At 37.7% G+C, this 27,579-nt stretch overlaps 1 protein-coding gene across 5 annotated transcripts in view; it reads right to left on the bottom strand.

Annotated features, from left to right (window-relative positions):
* Zasp52 (Z band alternatively spliced PDZ-motif protein 52) overlaps positions 1 to 27,579 on the bottom strand; it is a 247,229-nt gene that overhangs the window by 151,344 nt on the left and 68,306 nt on the right. For all 5 annotated transcript variants that reach the window (XM_090408794.1, XM_090408795.1, XM_090408791.1 and 2 more), the window contains exons 3-5: positions 25,205 to 25,316; positions 23,150 to 23,322; positions 21,609 to 21,694 (exon numbers count right to left, since the gene is read on the bottom strand). In XM_090408794.1, the coding sequence (XP_090264920.1) occupies positions 21,609 to 21,694; positions 23,150 to 23,322; positions 25,205 to 25,316 (371 nt within the window). The remainder of the gene's footprint in view (positions 1 to 21,608; positions 21,695 to 23,149; positions 23,323 to 25,204; positions 25,317 to 27,579) is intronic.

Genomic DNA, 27,579 nt, shown 5'->3' on the forward strand with positions numbered 1-27,579 from the left:
AGAGAGAGATATGGGAATGAAAGAAGAGGAGAGAATGGAAACAATAGGAGCGAGGGAATGGTAAGAGCTATAATGTATGGCGACTCAATGATCCATGGTGTTCAAGATAGGATGCGTGAGGAGTGTTTGCCAGGAGGAACAATAGAAAGGGTGGCTATGGCAATTAAGAGAGGTGAAAGGGTGGATGAGATGATTGTGATGGTAGGAACGAATGACTTGAGTGGAAATGTAAATTGGGCAGCGAGAGATATGAGATTTTTGCTTGAGATTGTACGGAAGAAGACAGAGAGAGGAAAAATAGTGTGTGTTGCCTAGGTATGATAATGATGAGCTGAGCAGAAGAGCGGTGATATTGAATGGCATAATAGCGATAATGTGTGACAAGAGAGGACTGGTATATGTGGATGCTTGGAGTGCGTTTGAGGAAAGAGAGGAATTGTATGCGAGAGACCGTTTACATTTGAATGAGGAAGGACGTAGGCATCTGGAGAGATTGCTGTTCTGAACGAGTCAGTGCGTCCCAGGGAGGATGATAGCAGGGGTGGCCTCTTGTGGGAATGGATACTTGGGGGAAGGGAGAAAATGTCAGGTAACACTGAGCCCAGTGGAATCTAGAAGGGATAATGCTGGGTATAGAAACAATGGCATTTATATGCTTTATACTAATGCCAGGAGTATCCGGAATAAGGGAGAGGAATTGGTGGCGCAGATAGCATCAGCCTGGCCAAAAATTATTGCAATCACTGAGACATGGTTGACAGAAGGGGATATAACAACAGGAATAGAAGTCGCTGGGTATAGCATTTTTCATCAGGATAGGAGGGGAAAGCGTGGTGGTGGGGTACTGCTTATGATAAGTGATGACCTATGTCCTCTAAGAGTGGAGAATTTGGAAGGAAGGGACACAAATGATTTTGAGAGCGTATGGTGTGAGGTAGAGGTAGGCAAGACAGGATATTTAGTGGGGTGTTGCTACAGACCCAGGAGCACAGAGGATGGGTACCAGGAGATGTTTAGACAGCTAAGTTTGGCAAGTGCAAGAAGAATGATTGTTATGGGAGATTTTAACTTCAGTAGTATAAATTGGAGAGAGGAAGATGCATGTAGCAATAGGGGAATGGAATTCCTAGAATTCTTGAGGGACAAATGTCTTAGGCAACATGTAACAGAGGGAACAAGAGGTTCAAAAGTTTTGGATTTGGTTATAGCATCAGAAGAGTTGATAATAACTGAGTTGACGTCTCTCCCACCAGTTGGAGAGAGTGACCATATGGTGTTGACTTGGAAAATGAATAGACATGCAGGAGTATCAAAGAGACGGGAACTTATGTGGAATTATAAGGCAGGTGATTATAATAGTCTTAGACGTCAACTTCGGGAAGTTTCATGGAGGGAGGAATTGGAAGGCCGGGATATCACTAGTGTGTGGGAAATTGTGGAAAGGATGGGTACCAGGAGATGTTTAGACAGCTAAGTTTGGCAAGTGCAAGAAGAATGATTGTTATGGGAGATTTTAACTTCAGTAGTATAAATTGGAGAGAGTTGACGTCTCTCCCACCAGTTGGAGAGAGTGACCATATGGTGTTGACTTGGAAAATGAATAGACATGCAGGAGTATCAAAGAGACGGGAACTAATGTGGAATTATAAGGCAGGTGATTATAGTCTTAGACGTCAACTTCGGGAAGTTTCATGGAGGGAGGAATTGGAAGGCCGGGATATCACTAGTGTGTGGGAAATTGTGAAAGAATATTTGGTATCAGCAATGGTAAGTTGTATACCACGAGTGAAGAAGAGGATGCAATTTGGAGTAAAGTGGATGACAAACAATATTAAACAGGAATTGCATGCGAAAAAGAGGCTATGGAAGAGATATAAGGAGACAGGTGAAGAGATGCATGAGGAATATAAGACACAGGCCAGAAGAGTGACTAGTGTGGTAAGGAAAGCGAAACTGGAATATGAGAGGAGATTGGCCCTAAGATCCAAAGAAATTCCTAGGGAATTTTTTAGCTATGTGGCCAGTAGGAGGAGAAAGTAGGAGGAGACTGTGGAAGAATGATATTGTGGGATAAAAATGGGAATAGAGTGACTGATGCAGAGGACATAGTGGAATTGTTCAATGAACACTTTATTGGCGTATTTCATCCTAGAGGAGTCAGTTTTAATGCTAGAGGGATAGGACTGGTTCGAGGTCTTTAGGTACAGGAGGAGAGTGTGTTTCAGATACTGAGTACTCTGGATGTCAGTAAAGCTGTGGGACTAGATGGTATTTCACCACGAGTTTTGAGAGAATGTGCTAGGGAATTGACAGTGCCTTTAACGTGGCTTTTCAATGAAAGTCTGGCTTTGGCAAAGGTGCCCAGGGAATGGAAGGAAGGTAAGATAGTGCCATTGCATAAGGGTGGTAACAGATTGGAAGTGTCTAATTATAGGCCAGTCAGTGTGTCATCAGTAGTTGTTAAGATCTTGGAGAAAGTAGTGAGGGACCGTATACAGCATTGGGCAGATGAGGGTAATGTTATCTGTGAGAATCAACATGGATTTGTGAAAGGACGTTCTTGTTTTAGCAATATGCTAGCCTTTTATAATAAAGTAACAAGAACATTAGATGAGGGAAAGGCATATACTGCAATTTTCTTAGACTTGGTGAAGGCATTTGACAGGGTGCTACATGATAAGCTGATATTTAAGTTGCAGCACATGGGTCTGGATGTCAGATTGGTCAACTGGATTCAGGATTGGCTGTCTGATAGGTATCAGAGAGTTGTGTATGGTGGAGCAGTTTCCAGGAGGCAGAGGGTTACAAGTGGGGTCCCACAGGGCTCAGTACTAGGACCTATACTGTTTAACCTTTATATCAATGACATAGCCAGTGGATTGCAGGGGGATATTCAGTTGTTTGCGGATGATGCGAAGCTGGGAAGGATTATTAGTAATAGTGCAGATGTGGTAGCCCTGCAAGAGGATTTGAATAAGCTAGATAGATGGGCAAATGAATGGGGGATATAAGTTTAAAGCAGCAAAATGTAAGGTCTTGAGGTTTGGGAAACATCGATGGGATGCTGCCTACTCTATGGGAGGAGTTATACTGGAGGAAGTATGGGAGACAAGAGATATGGGGTTGGTGATTGATAGAAACCTGACGTTTAGGTGACATATTGCAAAGGTGGTGAAGGTAACACAGAGGATTGCTGCTATTATGAGAAGGACACTGACCTGCAGAGATAAGAGGATTATCATTCCATTGTATAAGTCTCTGATCAGACCACACTTGGACTATTGTTCTCAGATTTGGTCCCCAGGATTTGAAGGGGATAAATTAACTGTGGAAAGGATACAAAGACGGATGACAAAGATGGTTTCAGGACTGTTCAAGGATAGTTATGAGGATCGGCTGAGAGAATGTGGATTGCAGAGTTTGGTGGATAGAAGAAGGAGAGGTGATATGATTGAGACTTTTAAACTGTTGAGAGGTGGTTACAGGGTTGACACTGGGGAGTTCTTTTGCTTGGTTGAACAGCGGGAAGGAGTGATGACAAGAGGCCATCCCTGGAAGTTATGAAAGGAAACTGTGAGCAAGAGGGTAAGGAGTGGTTTCTTTGTGTGGAGGGTGGTTGAACCGTCGAATGCATTGCCTGATGGAGTGGTGGGAGCGAGAACGGTCAGTGAGTTTAAAGAGTGGTATGATAAACTTTGTGTTTCTCAGGGGGGGACCTCCCCTTGATGAGTCTTGACAGACTTTATGTCTTAGGAAGGACTTCCCTCGATGAGTCTTTTGACTCCTTGGAGGCCTGAATAATAATAATAATAATATTTCTATTCCAGCTCTCAGATTCATAAGTTAAAATTGGTTTGAACACCGTCTTGTATACAGCTAATTTACCGTTTTGACTAATTTCTTTTATTCCATATAAATTCATTCAGTTGACTTCCTACCATACTGGTTTTATTGATCCTGTCATCAATTTCCATATTTAATTTACTGTCTTCACTAAAAATTGTACCTAAGTGGCTGAAATGTTTTACTTTTACTATAGGTTCTCCATTCACAATGCAGTTGATATTTTCAATGTTTCTGCCTATTTCATTGTCTTTGTCTTATTATTACTGATTTTCATATAAAATTTATTACAACAGTTATTCAATTTAGCCAGGGAATCTTACAGACCTGTACTGGATTTATTTAAAAGCATAACATCATCTCAGTAAAGTAAAAAGCTGAGATTAACATCTCCAATTTTAATACCAGGTTTAATACTGCTTTTCTTCATAATGTGATCCATATAGATAATGAATAACAGAGGGGATAATGTACATCCTTGTCTGACACCAGATTTAACATTAAACCATCTTCCTGTACTTCAATTCTTACTGCTGACTTACAACTCAAATAAAGACTAAGTATTGTTATTATTATTACGGCTATTATAGCCTGTTTTTGTTTAGGAGTGTCCCTTATTTTAAATACATTGGCTATTTTTACTCAAAAAATTTATATATATATATATTTTAGGGCATTATGGATGAGTATTGAAGGCAATTATAGCAGAATAATTGCCTTCAATATTCACCCATAATGCCCAAAAATATATATATACTTTTTTTGAGTAAAAATAGCCAATGTATTTAAAATAAGGGACACTCCTAAATAAAAACAGGCTATAATAGCCGTAATAATAATAATAGTGTTTAAGAGGAGTAGCATGGGAATTTCCCAGAAACAATACCTAACTAAGTATTGTCTTTATTTGAGTTGTAATGTCTATTGTAAGGCTACAAACTTAAATACAGATCTTTGTTATTTTTCAGCAATTTGTCATAAAGTGAAAATCTGATCCTGACATACTCTATTTGGCCTGAATTCAGCTTGTTCTTATTATTATTATTATTATTATTATTCAGGCCTCCAAGGAGTCAAAAGACTCATCGAGGGAGGTCCTTTCTAAGACATAAAGTCTGTCAAGACTCATCGAGGGGAAGTCCCCCCCTGAGAAACACAAAGTTTATCATACCACTCCTTAAACCCACTGACCGTTCTCGCTCCCACCACTCCATCAGGCAATGCATTCCACGGCTCAACCACCCTCCACACAAAGAAACCACTCCTTACCCTCTTGCTCACAGTTTCCTTTCGTAACTTCCAGGGATGGCCTCTTGTCATCACTCCTTCCCGCTGATCAACCAAGCGAAAGAACTCCCCAGTGTCAACCCTGTAACCACCTCTCAACAGTTTAAAAGTCTCAATCATATCACCTCTCCTTCTTCTATCCACCAAACTCTGCAGTCCACATTCTCTAAGCCGATCCTCATAACTATCCTTGTACAGCCCTGAAACCATCTTTGTCATCCGTCTTTGTATCCTTTCCACGGTTAATTTATCCCCTTCAAATCCTGGGGACCAAATCTGAGAACAATAGTCCAAGTGTGGTCTGATCAGAGACTTATACAATGGAATGATAACCCTCTTATCTCTGCAGGTCAGTGTCCTTCTCATAATAGCAGCAATCCTCTGTGTTACCTTCACCACCTTTGCAATATGTCCCCTAAACTTCAGGTTTCTATCAATCATCAACCCCAGATCTCTTGTCTCCCCTACTTCCTCCAGTATAACTCCTCCCATAGAGTATGCAGCATCCCATCGATGTTTCCCAAACCTCAAGACCTTACATTTTGCTGCATTAAACTGACACCCCCATTCATTTGCCCATCTATCTAGCTTATTTAAATCCTCTTGCAGGGCTACCACATCTGCACTATTACTAATAATCCTTCCAAGCTTCGCATCATCCGCAAACAACTGAATATCCCCCTGCAATCCACTGGCTATGTCATTGATATAAAGGTTAAACAATATAGGTCCTAGTACTGAGCCCTGTGGGACCCCACTTGTAACCCTCTGCCTCCTGGAAACTGCTCCACCATACACAACTCTCTGATACCTATCAGACAGCCAATCCTGAATCCAGTTGACCAATCTGACATCCAGACCCATGTGCTGCAACTTAAATATCAGCTTATCATGTGGCACCCTGTCAAATGCCTTCGCCAAGTCTAAGAAAATTGCAGTATATGCCTTTCCCTCATCTAATGCTCTTGTAACTTTATTATAAAAGGCTAGCATATTGCTAAAACAAGAGCGTCCTTTCACAAATCCATGTTGATTCTCACAGATAACATTACCCTCATCTGCCCAATGCTGTACACGGTCCCTCACTACTTTCTCCAAGATCTTAACAACTACTGATGACACACAGACTGGCCTATAATTAGACACTTCCAGTCTGTTACCACCCTTATGCAATGGCACTATCTTACCTTCCTTCCATTCCCTGGGCACCTTTGCCAAAGCCAGACTTTCATTGAAAAGCCACGTTAAAGGTATTGTCAATTCCCTAGCACATTCTCTCAAAACTCGTGGCGAAATACCATCCAGTCCCACAGCTTTACTGACATCCAGAGTACTCAGTATCTGAAACACACTCTCCTCCTGTACCTCCAGACCTCGTACCAGTCCTATCCCTCTAGCATTAAAACTGACTCCTCTAGGATGAAATACTCCAATAAAGTGTTCATTGAACAATTCCACTATGTCCTCTGCATCAGTCACTCTATTCCCATTTTTATCCCACAATATCATTCTTCCACAGTCATTTCTCCTCCTACTGGCCACATAGCTAAAAAATTCCCTAGGATTTTCTTTGGATCTTAGGGCCAATCTCCTCTCATATTCCAGTTTCGCTTTCCTTACCACACGAGTCACTCTTCTGGCCTGTGTCTTATATTCCTCATGCATCTCTTCACCTGTCTCCTTATATCTCTTCCATAGCCTCTTTTTCGCATGCAATTCCTGTTTAATATTGTTTGTCATCCACTTTACTCCAAATTGCGCCCTCTTCTTCACTCGTGGTATACAACTTACCATTGCTGATAACAAATATTCTTTCACAATTTCCCACGCACTGGTGATATCCCGGCCTTCCAATTCCTCCCTCCATGAAACTTCCCGAAGTTGACGTCTAAGACTATTATAATCACCTGCCTTATAATTCCACATAAGTTCCCGTCTCTTTGATACTCCTGCATGTCTATTCATTTTCCAAGTCAAAACCATATGGTCACTCTCTCCAACTGGTGGGAGAGACGTCAACTCAGTTATTATCAACTCTTCTGATGCTATAACCAAATCCAAAATTTTTGAACCTCTTGTTCCCTCTGTTACATGTTGCCTAAGACATTTGTCCCTCAAGAATTCTAGAAATTCCATTCCCCTATTGTTACATGCATCTTCCTCTCTCCAATTTATACTACTGAAGTTAAAATCTCCCATAACAATCATTCTTCTTGCACTTGCCAAACTTAGCTGTCTAAACATCTCCTGGTCCCCATCCTCTGTGCTCCTGGGTCTGTAGCAACACCCCACTAAATATCCTGTCTTGCCTACCTCTACCTCACACCATACGCTCTCAAAATCATTTGTCTCACTACCTTCCAAATTTTCCACTCTTAGAGGACATAGGTCATCACTTATCATAAGCAGCACCCCACCACCACGCTTTCCCCTCCTATCCTGGCGAAAAATGCTATACCCAGTGACTTCTATTCCTGTTTTTATATCCAATTCTGTCAACCACGTCTCAGTGATCGCAATAATTTTTGGCCAGGCTGATGCTATCTGCGCCACCAATTCCTCTCCCTTATTCCGGATACTCCTGGCATTTCCCTTCACTATTCTTTTCAACTGTTTCTCAAGTAGACTTACATAAATATTACCAGGTACACTGAGTAGGGAAATACCTCTGTAATTCTCACATTCAGTTTTATTTACCCTTTTATATATTGGTACTATGAGAGCTCTACTCCAATCATCTGAAATTCATCCCTCTGTCCAGGCCTTCTGAATTATGCAGTGCAGCCATTACAAGACTTATATTGTAGTATACTGCTTGAGTATTTCTAGTCTAATATCATTTACTCCTGCTGCCTTTCCACATTTCAGGCTTTTAATGGCATTTTCTACTTCAAGTAAGATATGTATTCCTGATTGCATGCCTGCTGAGTGTTTATCACTGTGCTGTATTTAGCAATTTTCTTAAGTAATTACTCCATACATTAAGGATATCTTTATCTCCAGTTTTCATGTCACCTTTATCATTCTAATTCCTTTTACAGCACGCTTTCCTCCATTTCTAAGCTTTTTCAACAGTCAGCCTCCAGAATATTTTGACCCCCCCACCCGATATTTATTTGCTATGTTCTTGCCAAAGTCTTCCCATGACTTGTTTAGCTAGTTTTACATTTGTCTCTGTATTCTCTAAGAGCATAAGCTGACTAATTTGCCAAGAAATCTCAATATGCTTTCTTCTTTTCCTTCACTGTCTCTTAAACTTCTTGTGTCCACCATGGAGTTCTGATTTTTCTATCCTTGCAGATAACCTCAACACGTGCCTCTCTGGCTGAATCAATCAATGTTTCCTTCAGGGCTAGCCACTGAATCTACAAGTTGGGTTATTGTTCTCAAACTCTTTCATTTTTTCTTGAATAACATTTGTGTATTTTAGTCTACAGTTCACATCTGAGAGCTGTTCAACTTTTATTTGCTTGAAAACTTTCTTACATGCTCTTCTTTTCAATATGAAATTCAATTTTATCGTGCTCAAGACTAAATAGTGATCACTTCCAATTTTAAATCCTCTGTACACTCTGGTGTCCTGCACAAGTGAGAAAATATCACTATCATCAATAACAAGTCAATGAGACTTTTCTTATTCTTTGCCTCTTGTCTCCATGTGAATTTATGCACATTTGTATGTCGGAACATTGTATTAGTAATAACCAGTCCATGTCCTGAGCAGAAATCCAACATGTATTTTAGTAGTTTTTTATTTTCTATGTTCTTGCCCAAGTCTTCCCATGACTTGTTTAGCTAGTTTTACACAGTGTTTGGCTTTCTTACATTTCTCTCTGTATTCTCTAAGAGCACAAGCTGACTAACTTTCAATATGCTTTCTTCTTTTCCTTCACTGTCTCTTAAACTTCCTGTGTCCACCATGGAGTTCTGATTTTTCTAGCCTTGCAGATAACCTCAACACATGCCTCTCTGACTGAATCAATCAATGTTTTCTTTAGGCTAGCTGCTGAATCTCCAAAGTCTTGAAACACTGTAAAACTAGCTGAACAAGTCATGGTTAAGATCTTGGAGAAATTAGTGAGGGACCGTATACAGCATTGGGCAGGTGAGGATAATGTTATCTGTGAGAGTCAACATGGATTTGTTAAGGGGCGCTCTTGTTTTAGTAATATGCTAGCCTTTTATAATAAAGTTACAAGAGCAGTAGATGAGGGAAAGGCATATACTGCCATTTTCTTGGATTTAGCGAAGGCATTTGACAGGGTGCCACATGATAAGCTGATATTTAAGTTGCCGCACATGGGTTTGGATGTCAGGTTGGTCAACTGGATTCAGGACTGGCTGTCTGATAGGTATCAGACAGTTGTGTATGGTAGGGAAGTTGCAAGGAGGCAGAAGGTTACAAGTGGGGTCCCACAGGGCTCAGTACTGGGACCTATATTAACCTTTATATCAATGAGATTGTCAGTGGATTGCATGGTAATATTCAGTTGTTAGTGGATGATGTGAAGCTGGGATGGGCTATTAGTAATAGTGCAGATGTGGTAGCTCTTCAAGAGGATTTGAATAAGCTAGACAGATGGGCAAATGAATGGGGGTTTCGGTTTAATATAGCAAAATGTAAGGTCTTGAAGTTTGGACACATTCATGGGACATTTCATACTCTATTGGAGGAGTTGTACTGGAGACTGTCGGGGAGACAAGAGATCTGGGGTTGATGATTGATAGAAACCTGAAATTCAGGGGACATACTGCAAAGGTGGTGAAGCTAACACAGAGGTATAATAAATTTAGTTTAATCCTTTACCCAAGTGTAGGCAAACAAAGTTTGTGCCTGAAGTAGTTCAGGACTGAGGCAACTCGTAGTAAAGGTGGACTAAGCTCTCATCACTCCTTGTCTCAGTATATCCCATAATGCAAAGCACATCTCCTTGCAGAGATGTATAAAGCTATGCATTAAGGGAAGGGCGAGTACCCAGACCAGTTTCAACTTTTATTGAGGTCTCGTCAGTGGGAGGCAGACCCAGATATGGTGATACTAAGGCAGAAGCAATGGAGAGGTCATATTTACTTATACGAGTTGCCAAAAGGTGTACACCTTATTATTTACTCTGGATTTAGAGAAAGATGTTGGAAGTTTATTTTCCACTTGGTTAGACTATAATAAATTTAGTTTAATCCTTTACCCAAGTGTAGGCAAACAAAGTTTGCACCTGAAGTAGTTCAGGACTGAGGCAACTTGTTGCCTCAGTCCTCATTAATGATATAGGGAATGATTTGAAGCAGAATATCAACTCTTTGCTTATGATGCAACAGTTAAGAGGTCAATAGTTGATAAAATGATATAAAGATCCTGCAGGATGATTTAAATACTGATAGTGTGGAAAAAGGATAATGGTTATCAGAATAATGTGGCAAAGTGCACTTTGGGATAAAAATATCTCAAATTGTGCACTTCTCCTGATTGAAATAGACTGCAGGAAACTGATGAGGTCTGTGAATAATGGCAGACAGAGCTGAAGTTTGAAAGGCATATTGCAAAAGTTGACAAAACATTTCAAAGGATCAAAGTGACTATGATAATGATAGGTCTGTGGAATGCTGCCTATAAGGAGATGACCAAAAATGGAAAGGTAGTTTAAAAATTTAGTTAATAGGAAATGAGAGGTAACTTATAAGAAAAACATACATTACTAATGGGATTTTATAGGATTCTTGCAAAAGAAATTTTTCAATATGATAAGAGACAATCTATAGAGGTCATGCAAGAGTTTGGCCAGAAAGAGCATGAAGACTAGATTTTTTGCTTGGATAGTGAAAGAGCATGAAGACTAGATTTTTTGCTTGGATAGTGAAAAAGAAGTGGAATGATAGGTCTCCTGTAATGAGTTTTCGGACTCCATTCAGATTCTTCTTTTATAAGAACCATTTTGTATTTGAAACATCAGCATTATTATTATGCTATCTCCTTAAGTCAGGAGACTCATCCTGAAGACCCACACTAATGATTATTCGCATGATGCCTATCATACTTCTCCTTAAACTCATTTCAGAGTACTAACAACTGTGGCAATCAATTAAGGAAACAAATCTTATCTGCACATCCTTACTAACTGCACTCTTACACAACCTCCGGGGATGACCCTTCATTTTCTCCTTACTGATCATGTATTGAAAAATTTCTTTTGTGTCAATCCTATAGAACACCTTTAGTAACCTATAAGTTTCCATCCTGCCTCCTCTCTTCCAATTATCAACTCAACTTTGCACAAACCACAGCCATTCAAATCTATCCTCATAGACAGCATTCCACAGACTGTCACCAGCTTACTCATCTCTGGATCTTCACCACCACCATCCTGATTCCAAGAAATAAACATATCTGTGACTGAATAAGTCTTATAAAGAGGGATAATACGGCTCTTTATCTTTACATCATTCTGATCTTTGACATCCAACAGATTCTTAGAGCTGTTTTGTCAACTTTTGCAATATGTACGCTGAACTTCAACTTTGTCCACCATTACTTCCAAATCTCCAGCCTAAATTTCCTGCAATCCAGCACTATCAGTGTAATACATAATATTAAAATAAGTTACATGGCATGGCTTATGCACTTAACAAAAATTATTATTCCTGATACCTCCAAGGAGTCCGAAGACTCATCGCGGGAGGACACCTACAACTGTCTCTACACCTAACCTCTACTACGAATCATCTCCATCAACGCCATCTACCGCCCACCTCCAGCACCACCACAACTAGTAATTTTTGTCTGTAAATTGCGTGTGTTCTGAAGGGCCGATTTGTATATATGCGGGATGAAAAACCCGAGTTTCCGGGAGAAAAAACCCTGCTACCTCCGTATGAGATCGGCTAACTCACCATCGATTGAAATCGACCAGATAAAGATTCCTCCCGTCGCGACGAGAATCGAACTTAGGCCTATTCCAATCGAAGGGCGCAATGTACCGTCGTTCTTCCAATTGCGCTACGGAGGCGCTTAAAATTATCTAGAATTTATTCAAAAACTCAATATATTTTATCCAACATTATGGACATTGCCAGGGAGATAGACCATTAGCTACATTCAAAAGATGAATCAAAATAACAAGTCATAAATCGTGTATATTAGCTCCTCGTGTCTCAGTTTCAGATGAAGTATATGATATTAACCCATTAGAGTTCAAAGGAACAATTGTAGTAAGTTGTGTGAGCTCACATTGTTTATTATTGAATAAATAAACAAAAATTAAAATAATTATTAATTAAAAAAACAAGAATAATTAATAGTGATCACTTCCCAAAACTTGGATACTAGCATGCACTCTGAAAGCTTTGAGTTCAGATGATTTCTTACCATTTCACATGCTTCAAGGAAGAGAGACAATCGAATCTGAACTTGCTAGAGTGAAGAAGTTTTGTCTGGTTCCAAAGAACTGTGCCTAGTGTCAACAGCATGAGAAGCAAGGCCAGACTTGTCAACATTAAATAAATGTAATATAGTCTTGATGTTCCAATCATGGCAGAATGGCCAGTCTCTCCAACATAAGAAAGAATGACAAGAGCAGGATACTTGATAGAACACCTTTAGAACCTAGTAAGGAAAGAAGTAGTAATGTATCCTTTATAGACAGTAGGAAGGAAGACAGTTTCAGAGCTGATCTGAAGGAAGCATATAGACTGAATTTACGAAGACTCCTTGCAATTTTTTCTGAGGTTCCTTTAAAAAGGTAGGATATTGAAATTCTTTTCACATCGAATTGTAGCCTGGTAGAATGATGATAATTATCAATCATTTTTGAATAGTAGTTTTGTTGTATCCATTACATATTAAATTGATTTTAATTTTATTCAGTTCATCTAACAAAAGGGATTAGAAGGGCAGACGGCACAAGCTCTGCGTACAAGACTCTTGATAATACCCTTTTTTTTTTTTTTTTTGTAATGAATGATGGTGGGAGAATGAGTGAATGCATCTGCTAGTAAAGGTTGGCTTCCAGTAAACCATAAATTCAACATGACCAGTGGAATTATGAATTTTACAGTATCCAAAAAGGGTAGGTGGTTCTAGATTCACATTCAATAGTAAATTTGATACGAGAGTACAAGGAGTTTATTTTCTCCAGAACTAAAGTAATTCTTGACTCAGTGTGAGGTCAGAATGTAAACATATCATCAACAAAACGTAACATATACGAGGCTGAGGGAAGATAGTGTCAGAGAGGTCTTTTTTTTTAGATGTCCAATCTCACCAGCCTTAGCTGGTGAGATAAGCCATTCTGCTGTTCCTTCTATTTGTTTGAACAACTTATGCTATGTAATCCTACATTGATAATAAATTTAAATAGGTTGTTTCTCTTATATGGTTACATTTTGTTGATGATATATTTGCTATCTGGTCCCACACTGAGTCAGAATTACTTTAGTTCCTAGAGAAAATAAACTCCTTATACTAATGCATCAGGTTTACTACTGAACACAAATCCAATAACCAACTACCCTTTTTGGATACAGTGATAATTCTTAATCCCACAAGGTCATGTTGAATTTTCAGTTTATAGGAAGCCAACCATTACTGGCAGATATATTCACTCTCCCTCTCACCATCATTCATCACAAAAATTGAGTATTATCATGGGTCTTGTACACAGAGCTCACAGTCAGCTCTTCTGATCCCCTTTTGTTAGATGAACTGAATAAATTAAAAGCAATCTGATATTTTATTATTATTACCCCAAGACCTCATGGAGTCAAAGACTCATCTGGGAGGTCCTTTTATCACACAAGCATCTCATCATACCGAGCCTTAAACACACTCAAACTCCTTGCAGACACCACACTCTCAGGCAAGGCATTCCAATCATTCACAACTCTGCATGAAAAAACCAGCCTCTCACTCCCCTACTCACGCCCTCTTTATACAGCTTCCAGGGATGACTTCTGGTTCTCCCCTGATCTCCCACTATTCTCTGTAGAACTTCTCCACCATTAATCCTATAACAACCCCTTACCAACTTGTAGGTCTCTATCATATCTCCCCTCTTCCTCCTCTCCACCAGACTCTGCAAATTACATCTTCTCAATCTTCCCTCATACTCAACATTCCAGAGGTCAGAAACTACCTTAGTCAGTTGTCTTTGGACCCTTTCCAACATCTCTTCATCCTTCTGAAAACCCAGTGACCAAATCTGGGCATAATAGTCCATGGCCTAATCAAAGCCTTATACAACGGAACAAGAAGCTCCCTACTTCTACACGTCAGTGCCCTCCGCATCATTCCCAGAAACCTTTGTGTTGTCTTCGCAATTTTGGTGATGTGTCCCCTAAATTTTAGATCCTTATCCACTATCACCCCCAGATCTCTTATTTCCTCTACCGGCAAAAATATATTCTCACCAAGCATAAATTCTGCATCCCATCTTTGTTTTCCAAAGTTTAAAACCTTAAATTTTGCAACATTGAACTCGCATCCCCATTTCCGTGCCCAATCACTCAATTTATTCACGCCTTCTTGCAAGGCCACAACATCTTCACTACTCTTTATGGTTCATCCCAACTTTGCATCATCTGCAAACAACTGAATATCTCCATCCAAATCTTTGCCAATATCATTAATATACAAGTTAAATAGAAATGCCCCTAAAACAGACCCGTGAGGCACTCCACTAGTGACTTTCCTTTTCCTGGATATCGCACCCCCATACACAACTTGTTGATACCTATCAGATAGCCAGTCTCCAATCCAATGCAATAATCTAATATCCAACCCCATCTGCTCTAGTTTCACTGTCAACTTATCATGAGGTACTCTATCAAAAGCTTTTGCGAAATACAAGTATATTACTGTGTATCCTTCTCCTCTGTCCAAGGAAGCAGTCACTTTATTGTAATAAGTAAGTAGATTATTAAAACATGACCTCTCTTTAGCAAATCCATGCTGTCCATCAAAGATTATACCATTGTTGTCTACCCAACTCTTAATCCTAGTTCTCACAAGCTTCTCTAACAACTCAACCACAACATCTGATACACAGATATTCCTATAGTTTGATGCTTGAGTTCAATCACCTCCTTTATGAAGTGGCACAATCTTGCCCTCTTTCCACTCCTTAGGAACTTGACCAAGTGCAAAACTTGTATTAAAAAAATATGTCAAGGCAGGTATCAACTCTCTGGCACTTTCCTTCAGAATACGCAGTGATATATTATCAAGTCCCCACAGCCTTATTTACATCTAGTTTACTGAACTCCTCAAACACCTCTTGCTCACTTACAGTCAGTCTATCCTCCCCATCATCAACTGCTCTCAATCTCTCCATGAAGTCACATTCACAAGATTGAAAGATCTTTATGAACTGCTCATTAAGTATCTCCACCACACATTCTGCAACCATTTTCTCTTTATACCATTTTCTCCAATCAGTGTCATCCTTCCATAATCATTCTTTCTTTTGCTGGCTACATATCGAAAGAACTCCCTAGGATTCTTTTTGGATTCATTAGCTAACTGCTGTTCATACCTCTCTTTAGCTACTCTCACCAACCAAGTCACCCTCCTTGCCTGGTCTTTGTAGACCTTATGAAATTGGTTATTTCCACTTCTCTTATGCTGCCTCCACAATACCCTTTTTCTCTGTATTGCATGCTTGATCTCGTTATTCATCCATCTCACACCTACCTTATTTAACCTTCTCACCCTTGGAATACATTTAGACATTGCATCTGCTAGATAGTTTTTGAAAATCCCCCAAGCTGCATTGATCTCTTTTCCAGCTAACTCCTCATTCCATGCTACACCTGCAAGCTGTCTCCTGAGCTCTTCATATTGACTCCCTGTGTAGTTCCACATTATATTCATTGATTACTACCCAGGTAATCAATGAATATAATGAATACAACAAAATTACTTTAATGAATTAATTTAATGAATACAACAAAAACTACTACTAGATTTATTTGCCTAGATTTATCATCCTTCTACCAGACTACAATCCAATGTGAAAAGAATTTCAACACCCTACCTTAAAGTAACCCAAGAATAAATAACAAATTCTTTGGAAATTCAATCTGTATGCTTTCTTTAAACCAGCTCGGAAACTGGCTTCCTTCCTGCTATCAACAAAGGATATATTACTACCTCTTTCCTTATCAGCTTTCTATCAAGTATCCTGGTCATGTCATCTTTTCTATTTTTGACAGACCAGACTGGTGGTTCTGCCCTGATTAGAATTGAAGAACATCAAAACTATATTACATTTGTGGAATCTAATAAGCATGGCCTTGCTTCTCACGACACACTGACCTTACACACACAGAGTTATTCAGAATCAGACAAAACTTCTTCACTCCAGCAGTTCGAATTTGATTGTCTCTTCCTTAAAAAATGCAAATGCTAAGAAATTATCCAAATCTGAATCAATCAAGCTGTATGCCAATATCAGTGTTTAGGGAAGTGATCACTATTAATTGTTCATAAGTTGTTTTTAATTAATAATTATTTTTATTTAATCTACACAACTTACAATTGTTCTTTTGAAGTGTAATAGTATAGTGTAATATCATATACTTCAGCTGCGACTGAGATATACTTTAATATGTCTAGTGCACATGTTCCATTAAAGCTATTAATATAAAATACGTAATTTTTTTTTATCTCAAAGTACATAACATTACATTTGGCAGCATTAAATTGATAACCATTATCCTTTGCTCACAATGCCAATTTACTTCAGTCATCATACAGGATATCTACATCACCTTTATCAACTCCCCAGTTTTTCATCATCAGCAAACAACTGAATATAATCAAGACTTAAATTATTCCCTATATCATTAATATACAAAATTAAAAAAGTAGTAGCTCAAGTACAGAGCTTTCAGGCACTAGCCACTCATTTGCCTAGATTCCACTCCACCATACATACAGTACTCTCTGGTCTGTGTCAGTCACTCCCACTATGCTACCAGCTTCCTATAAAGATTCCATTACTCTAGTAATGAAATAAATTTTACTTTATATTAATAAATAAATTTAAACTACTGAAATTCACATCAAAACAGATTTGCTATTTTCAAGGATGCATTGGAAACAGAAATCTTAAAAAATGGACATGGACCTGATCACGAGATATCGCAAAACAGTATCTAATAAGCATATGTCAAAAATAGATTCTTCGTAATGTGTTTGGAAATATGATGTCTTCAAGAGCTTATTACAACACGAGTCATTCCAGGTGAAATCAGGAGCTTAAAGTTGTATAATTTTTGATTTTGATGAAAGCAAGTTGTTTTGTTACTATCCTTTAAATGGAAAACAACAATTTTATTTTTCCTGGTATCTTATTGATAATAGCAGCTATTTTATATAAATCAGATGGATATTAAATCCAATATTATTTCAAAGCCGAATACAGAAACTGTAAAAGTTTCATACGAAATTTGACCAGAGAGCTGATGGGAATACACTCACCGGCATTTACAAGTTGCCCTAGCCAGACCTTATAGGAGAGATGATCACTTTGCCCAAGCATCCATATATTCGCCTCGTATTGGTCCATTTTGATAAGGTTTCGCTGACCTGACAACTGTTTCAAACTGGTTGGTTTTCGTCAGAGACCAGGCAGAAACCTTAAGAGAGCAAAACCTCTCTATACTAAGCAACTCTAAGTGTTGGAGAGGTATTTTTCGTGAGCAAACTCTCGGTCAGTGTGTAAAATATTTACTAAAATAAAGAGCCAAAAGGCTTCATTTTGGCAATGCAAAATTATATAAATCAGGTGAGTATTAAATCCAATATTACATTCTGTATTTGGCTTTGAAATAATGTTGGATTTAATATCCACTTGATTTATATAATTTTGCATTGCTGAAATGAAGCCTTTTGGCTTTTTATTTTAGTAAGCAGCTATTTTTATTCTGCAGATCCTTGATTTTTTTCCTTTTATTATTTTATTTCTTATTTGCATTTTCAGAGGAACTAATTTCATTTCAAGATGGTTGCCACCTACTTTACATGTTCAGAGTGCTCTTTTTCTCCATTTTGTATTTCTATCCTGCAGACCCTAGGATGGAGTACTGAGTTTGAAGTTTTGTGTATTTTATTCATACATGTAATAAAATACATATGTCCCAAATTACCTTCAGCAAAGGGATTCTTCTATGAAAAAAGTTGCCTCAAATCCTACAAAAAAATAAATTTAAAAATTGAATTTATGCTCAAAAATGTTATCTGCAGGACCAAATAAAAATATGAAATTTTCATTAGATATACTCTTCATAGGTAGCTATGAAGCAAAACTAGTTCCATTACTGCAATTTTCCCCCATCTTATTTAGTTCATTTGCTTATCAAGACAATTTTTTATGACCTCTTAAATAGGGCGAAATAAGCAGAATACATGTTGTTTTTTTTAGATGTCACCAGCGTTACTGTAAAAGTAGAATATAAGATCAAAAAATAGTTTTTTACATTTATATTAGTAACTTAGCTACATGGGCAAATGTTATTTCATATTGCTAGGGTTTGCAAAGAAAAGTGCATACAGTCAGAATTGCATAGAAAAATTTGTTCTATTTTGTATCAATGGTGCTCACCATTTTATTTTTCCATAGGATATCTATTTATTATTATTAACACCAGACCTTATTCAGCCGTTTGACTTTTGAAATACATTCACACATTGATACTGTCATGTATTTCTTTGTCAGGTCCCAAGCAGCATTTTTCTTTACTGCTCAACTCCTCTTTCCATGTGATAGTTCCAAGCTGTCTCCTAAGCTTGTCATAATCACCAACTTTGTGTTTCCACATATATTTGCTTTCCTCATAGGAATTTTCATATGGCTAACCACAATCCATGTGATCACTCTAACCAACTAGAGGGAAGTATGAAACTCCACTCACAATTACATTCTTTGATGTAATCAAATGATCAGATCCAAAACTCTTGATCCTTTAGCTTTCCTTTACATACTGCCTGAGATATGTGTCTCTCAAGAAATTAATTTTCCTTATTCCCAAATACTATCTCTTCATTTCAATCAATACTGCCATAAATAAAATCACCCATAATAATCATCCTTTCCTTGTTCATTAACTGAAGTTGCTAATACATTTCTTTATCTCCACCCTCCACATTCCCTGGCCTATAGTAACATTCAGCTAAATATCTCTTCCTGTCAACCTCCATCTCACACCACACTGCTTAAAAACACTGCCACTATTTCCTTCTTTCATGCCTACCTTATGTGGACATAATTCCCTGTCATCACCAGCAGCGCCCACACCGTCCTTTCTATCCCCTGCAAAAAACAAACACTGTACCCTTCCATCTCTATACCTGTGAGGATATAATCTTCATTCAACCTTGTTTCGCTTATTCCAATGAACACTTATATTATTATGTGATACCTCCAGGGAGTCCTAAAAATTATCGAGGGAGGGCACAAGCTCTACAGCTCTCTGTCACCACCAACAACAACGAACTGCAACTATACCAATGCCATTTACCGCACATCACCACCACTAGTATTTTCACAGACAATCACAAACATCCATGCCTAAAGTGGGATTCAAACCTGCGGCCTTTTGGCTGGGAGCGGATACGCTAACCACTCAGCCAACCAGAAGGGCTAAGTATTTCATTTACTCCAAGCCACTTTTTGGTTGTGATTTTACCACCACACCTTCCCTTGACCCATCATCTTTATTATTACCAATTACCACATACAACAGCTCAGTATGAACTATCCCACTTGCATCCTGATCTATTTCCATGCTGATTCCCCCCATACATATATTCACTACTACTCCCAGCATCAACTTTCCCTATGCCATGTCTCCTGTCCATCCAGGCTTCTCCCCATTTCCCTGTTCCTTTTGCATTCCCATTTTCTCTCATAGTGTTTCCACTGTCATTTCATTTTTCTCAAATTTTATAGCAATTCTACAGTAAGTCAATTTTAACAGCTACCACTGTAAATGTAACAGACAATCATTCATTTGAAATATTCTTTGATGCTCAAGTGACTGCAACAACTTCAAAGCTTTCTGAAACAGAACAGAATAGTGGCATACAGCAACATTTTTCTCGATGACTGGGACACAAGTGATTACGTGATGTATCGCAGTTTTTTTTCTTTTTCAATTCTTTAAGAAGCTTTTCTTGATGTTCATTGCTTCACTGAATACAAAAAAGAATGCTGTAGAATAAAAGTCAAATATGGTTTGCAGTTTTGCAAGCTTGCCATTTGTACTTAAATTTTTTTTTCTTCAAACTCAATTTCTTGCAATTTTTTTTGTCATAGAAGAAATGCTTCAATCTAGGTGATGTTAACATATTCCACTAGATCTAAAAATGAAAACAAAAAATCAGACTCTGGATTCAACCACAGGGTCAACAAAGGTGAGTACAAAATGGGAAAAAAGAGCACTCCGAATACTTAAAGTAGGTGGCTGCCATCTGGAAAAAAATTAGTCTGAAAATACAAATAAGAAATCAAAAAAATCAGAACATGGACAATTTGAAAATAAACTATGATTAATTAAAAAACTGTGAAATTGTAAAAATTCTTGGATCCATCATATAAAAATGGCCATCATAATCAACTGGATGCCAGGAAAAATCTAAAAATTTAGCAAATAATAGGGTAACCTCCTTTTCTACTTTTTATGGTGTTGAGGTTTCTTATTCTTGCAACTGTAACTGTCTCAAGGATAAGTTGGTTGGCCCTATGCCTCCCAGTGTGTCCTATGTCTGCAGATGTGTGTTTCTGCAGGGCTGGTTTGCCTGTTCTGGGGGATGAAAAATTTGAGTTTCTGGGTGAAGAAACACCCCTACCTCCATATGAGACTGCTTAACTTACCTCTCATTGAAAGAGACCTGATAGAAGTTCCTCACATCAGTAACAGGAATCGAACCCAGGTCTTTCTGACCAAAGGGCTTCGTCTATAGCAACTGAGCTACGGAGCTCACCAAATAAGTCACTTTCATCAATATACACACTCATACAGCTGCAAGTTAATTTTTAATTTTGATGATTTCACATGAAAGGATCCACATTAGAATTTAAAATGTGCAGTGCAACCTTATTATAATTAAGGATCAATCCAAACAAAGAACAAAAGTTATGGATTTCCATGAAATCCTAGTTATCCAAAATACACATTATTGTTAATCAAGCTAAAGAAAGTTAAAACATCAAAAACTTAAAAATGAGTTAGTATTAAGTTATCCACCCTTCAATCAAATGAAATAATTGACAATAAACCTCAGATTACTTTATCACATTACATTAATATAACGTATTCAGTTAGATATTAATATACATTAATGCAATGACATTAAGTGTTCGATGAAATACGATTCCCTCTGACTCCAAAACTGTACACACCATTTTCAAGTGCTTGCTGTAGCCTACGAAAAGCATGCGATTGGATGTTGACAGAATTATGCCCATGAAAACCTGTATCTTCACCTTTGCCAGGGATTTCCTCTTCGTGAACCATCCTATAGACAGCAGAATCCTTGTTAATGGGCTGCTCTCCTCTCATGAAGTTAATCCTTCAGAAAAGTAAAGTTATAATTTGTTACAAATGTGGCATATTTTTAGTTTTTAGTAAAATTTCATATTAATCAAAAATACTTTGTGACATATTATTTCTCAATAATAGAACTTTTAAATTCTATTATTGAATTTAAAAGTTCAATAATAGAATTTAAAAAAAAAAAAGTCAGATTTTTTGTGAAAACCAGTAGATCAACTAGTGCTATTTGTCAAATTTGTTTCCTGATTATATTATAAGGGTGCCTCTGCATTAATTAGCAAATAGTGAGATGAAACAAGACAGGAATGGCACATGATTAATTAACAATAGCAATTTAATAAAAACAAGATATTAATACATATATGCTATAATGAGTTAGCAACAATGACTTATAGTCAAATTAACATTTGACCATCGCTTTGGGAGCATTGTTTACTTTACATACCAATATTGCAACAGATTTTAGAGATATGCAGCTGTTTACAGATAATGTAATGGGGAGAACAATAAGGAGTCAAGCAGATGTGGCCCTACAAGAGGATCTGAAGAGATTGTATGAATGGGCAAGTGATTGAAGATACTGGTTCAGTATTTCAAAATGTAAGGTTTAGAAATTTAATAGAAATTTAATTCAAAGTATACAACTGGTAGAGACATTCTGAAGGAGGAGATGAGATATCTTGGAGTGGTGGTGGACAGAGACCTGAAGTTTAGGGGACATATTGCTCAAGTTGTGAAATTGTCACACTGAATTATGGCAATGATGTAGAAGAGCTTGATATGCAGAAATAAAAAGGTTATGAATCCATTGTATAAGGCATTATATGGATTACTGTGCACAGATTTATTCACCTGGTTTTCATGGGAAAGAGGATATATTAGAAAGGGATCCACAGAAGATTAATGTGGAGTATGAGAACAGATTGAGGGGATGCCATGTATGCCTAATAAACAGGAGGTGGTAAGGGGATAATTGAGATATAAGTAGGTAGGGGATAATTGAGATATAAGTAGGTAGGGGATTGTTATCAGGTTAATGTGGAAAGGATTTTCATAAAATACAGGGGAAATGGGGCGAGGAAGAACAAGAGGTCATACCTACAGTATAAAGGGGATGCGAGGAGAGATTTTTTGCATGTTGAGTGGCTGGTGAGCAAAATATATTGTGTGAATGTGTAGCAAGTGCAGAAATGTTGAATGAGATTAAAGCATAGTTTGATGAGCTTAATATGTGGCAGTGGGAACCTTTCAAGAATGAGTCTTTAGTCAATGGCGGTCTAAGTTAACATTGTTGATATTATGAATCTGCTTTGGCAACTGTAGATGCAATTTTTAGAGAGACCTCACTTATTTCAGTGAAGGAAAATCATTTTCTAAATAAGTATACTGAAACTCTGGCTGTCATTAAAGCATTCTTTTAGAGTGTATATTTATTTATATTAAAAATGTATTCATGAAATTGTCATTTTACCCTTTGGCTCCTGATGCTAGAACTTCAGTATGTGCAGAGAGTGTCTCTGCAATATTATCCATAGAATACATTCCAGCAGGAGAATTATACTGATTATGAACGACAGCTTTCACTGAACCTGGAGCAAATGGCTTGGCACTAACATTGTGTTTACTACCTATATGATGAACTTCCTGCAAGGATATAAGTAAGTTAATTCCAATTACTTTTTTTTCCCACTAATAACAATAGCAGATTTACTATGTAACAACATAATATATATATATATATATATATATATATACACACACACACACACACACACACACACACACACACAAACAGTTTTATTAAATTATAAAACATAGCTGAATGAAGGAGTATGCAGGACTACAAATGTGTTGATAAAAGAATTCTGAATGAGAGGAAAAACTCATAAATTAAAAGATCCTAAAATCGATAAGGTGGGAAAAAGTATGAAAGTCAACTTGTGTAAGGACAGAAGACTGGTTATGGAATTCAAATGGAGTAAACTGAGAGAGAGAGAGAAAGAGAAGACAAAAAAAAAGACCAAGAAAATGAAGAGGTCAGAACAGACTAAGAGGTATGACAGTGAGTGTATTGACAAGTTGGAAGAGAAGACTAGAGTAGAATGTCCTTGAACAGACTGATATCAGTCATGTCTGGGAGTTAGTGATTATAATAGGAGAAAAAAGTTGGCAAGGTTAAAGAAGCAGCACAGATTATCAAAGATACAAGTATGGTTGTTTACTGGTAGACAAATGAGTCATGATTGTTTACCAATGGCAAAAGTTATTAGAAATACAGGAGATGAGTCTGTGGCAGTGATTAAGTCACTCATTATTTTTGACTTCATTAATTAATAATGCTATAATAGGACAAAAAAAATTATGAATTTATTAAGTCTGCTGGTACTGCACTGGATTAAAACCACAAGCTTAGGGAGCATATTGCGAAGGCAGTGAAGGTAATCCAAGGGATTTGTTGCATTACCAAGACTGACTGGTAGAGATGACAGTGGTAAATCTGATCAGACCACATCTGGATTATTATATCAGATCTGATCACCAATATTTAAAGAGGATAAATTAATCCTGGAGAGAGGCAAAGAGATGGATAACAAAAATTATATAAAAAATGACTGTACAATGTTAGCCATGAGGAGTAGTAGACTTAGGATTTGCAAACTGCATTTACAAGAAGTATCTATAAGAATGGCCCTAGGGAAATTTTTCATAGAGTAGAAGAAGGGAAAGGAACAAAGACAAGAGGTCATCCCTGGAAGATGCAAAAGGATTTGGTGAGTAGAAGTGTGAAAATGCATGGAAGTAATGGACTATCAGAGTGGTGAATATTCACTCTCTGGTCATTCTCGTTTAAGGAGCGACAATACAGACATGACAGACTGTATTGTCTAAAATGGGCATCCCATGATGAGTTTTGTGACTCCATGGAGGTCCTCAATAGTATTAATTAGCTTGTATATTAATGATAATGTGATATCCAGTTACTTGCTATTGATTCTAGGTTAGGGTTAGAGAGAGAAAAAAAAAATTGTAAGGAATGTAGCTGATACAAAATTTCTGCAAGCTGACCCAACCAGACTGGTTACATGGACAAATGACAATGAATATCAGTTTTCAATGTTGCCAAGTTTAAAGTAATTATGCATCCTCGATGGAGGACATTGCAGGAAGATATGATCGATGAAATTAAAGAATTGGGATTAGAGAGTTACTGTTTAACAGTGAGTTAAATAGGGACCTCAATGCCTCAACAATTTCCTGATATCCTGGACAGCATATAAATACTAGCTCTTCCAAATGAAGGGCAAATGTAACTAAGTACATTATGGAGGCTATGAGAGAGAGAAAGAGATCTTAATTCAGTATGAATGAATATTACATTTATTCCAAATAATACAATTTACTTACTAACAATATGAAAATGTGGCCTGTTTAAAATTAAATGTCAAAAGATATGAAAATCCAACATGGTAGCAACACACACATACACACACACACACACACACACACACACACACACACTAATCACCTGTTTGTTTGCAGCAAGTGAAGTTTTTGTTAAAGCTTCTGGCTGATTTTGAGGAACTACTGGCAAATCACCTACAGGAGTTACAGCAGGTTTCCAAATACGCATACCTCCTCTAGAAAATCAAGATTATCAATTAGTAAATATATGCTGATAAAGACATTAACTGGGAAAAAATTCTAAATATTTTGTCATACAAGACTTATTCCAACTAAACTAAACTAATTATTATTATTCAGGACCTCCATGGAGCCACAAGACTCAGCATGGGAGGACCATCTTAATGTCTGTCATACCACTCCTTAAACTCATTCACTGCTTATGCTTCACTTTCCTATCAGACAATGCATTCTACAGACCTACCACAGTCCACACAAAAAAGCCACTCCTCACCATCTTGCTCATCACTTCCATTCATAACTTCCTGGGATGGCTGTTTGGCTCCTTCCCCTTCTTCTACCATTCAAAAGAATACCCATTGTCAACTAACTATTATTGAATAGCTTAAATGTCTCAATCATGTCATCTCACATCTCTCTTATCTACCAAACACTGCAGTCTACATGCCTTCAGTCTATCCCCATAGCTAACATTGTACACCTTGATAACACTTTTGTTATACACTGCTATATCATCTCCAAGGCTAATTTATTCTCATCAAATCCCAGTGACCAAATCTGAGCACAGTAATCAAGGTGCAGTCTGATCAGGGCTTTATACAATGAAATCTCTACTGATCAGCATCCTCCTCAATATTGCAGCATTCTTTGGGTTATCTTCACTACCTTTGCAATGTGGCCCTAAGCTCCAACTACAATATTCCTTGCCTCTTCTACTTACTTTAATGCATTTCCTCCAAAAGAATATGTAGCCTCCCATCAATGGATATCATCAAACTTCAAATCCTTACATCTAGTTGCATTAAACTGAAACTAATATCCCCCATTCATTTGCTTATCTATCCGGTTTATTTCAAATCTTCCTGAAAAGCTATCACATGGCCACTATTACTAGTAACCCTTCCCAGCTTCGCATCATCTGCAAACAACTGAATATCCTCCTCCTATCCACTGACAATATAATTGATAGAAACAATACATGTTCCAAAACTGAGCCCTGAGGGACTCCAATACTAACCTTTAGATTTCATGACACTGCTCCTTCATACACAATTGTCTGATATCTATCAGACAATCAATCGCTAATCCAATTCACTAACTTGATATCTTCCAAATGACTTTGTAAAATCCAAAAGGTAGTATAAGCTGTTTTCTCATCAACTGCTTTTATTACCTTATTATAAAAGGCAATCAGATTAATAAAACAAGAGCACCACTTAATAAATCCATGCTGAACCCTCACAGATAACATTTACCCTCTTCTGCCCAATGCTGTCTCACTAATTTCTCCAAAATCTTAACCACAGAAGAACTACAGAATGGTCTATAAGGGTGACATGTTCATTCTACTACCACCCTTATGTAATGGCAGTATTTTATCCTACTTCCATTCTATGGGCACCTTTCCCACAGCTAGACTCTCACTGTCAGCTCTTTAGCACATTCTCTTTAAAACAGCAAAATTCCCATTCAGTTTGATTGCCTATTGACCAGGATGAAACACTCCATTAAAGTGATTATTAAACTCCACTTTGTCTTCTGCACCAGTCACTGAATCCTTTTTTTGTCTAACAATGTTAGACAATTGATCGCAGAGCTAATCTAATCTATTCCAGTTTTTTCTTCTTACTATACTAGTTACTTTCCTGGCATGTCTTATTTCTCATGCAAACTATCTCCAACCCTCCCCATCTGCAGTTTCCATTTGATTTCATTAGTCATGCACTTTACACCAAATTTAGTTCTCTTTTCACTTGATGTATATAATTTTCATTGCTGCTACTAAAATTTTCTTCACAATTCTCATGCACTGGTGATATATATAGTGCAAGAGAATAGAATGAAAGAAAAAAAAAAGAAGTAACGAGAGATTCCAGGATAGCAGTATTTGGAAATTCCATAGTTATAGGACTAGTTACTGAGAGAGTCCACATAATGTCTGCTTATCCAGGAGGGAGAATGAGTGGGATAATTAAGGTATTGGACATGAGGAAGAAACAAGCAAGAGAGTTAGTTGCGATTGTGAGAACAAATGATCTAAGTGGACATAAGGAGAATGTGAGGACAAATATCAGCAGGAAATTGAGAAGAGTAAAAGATAACAGTGTAGTAGGAAAGAATATCAATGTGTCACAGCAAAGTATGACAATCATGAGTTGCGAGAGAGCCAAAATCATGAATCGTATGATAGCGGAGCTGTGTGAGGAAAAGGGAGTGCAGTTTGTGGATGCATGGCACATGTTTGAAGGAAGAATGAAA

The sequence above is a fragment of the Typopeltis vanoorti genome, chromosome 19 (assembly GCF_054136105.1).
Source record: "Typopeltis vanoorti isolate ZY-2024b chromosome 19, IOZ_Tvanoo_1.0, whole genome shotgun sequence".
Taxonomy (NCBI): Eukaryota; Metazoa; Arthropoda; class Arachnida; order Uropygi; family Thelyphonidae; genus Typopeltis; species Typopeltis vanoorti.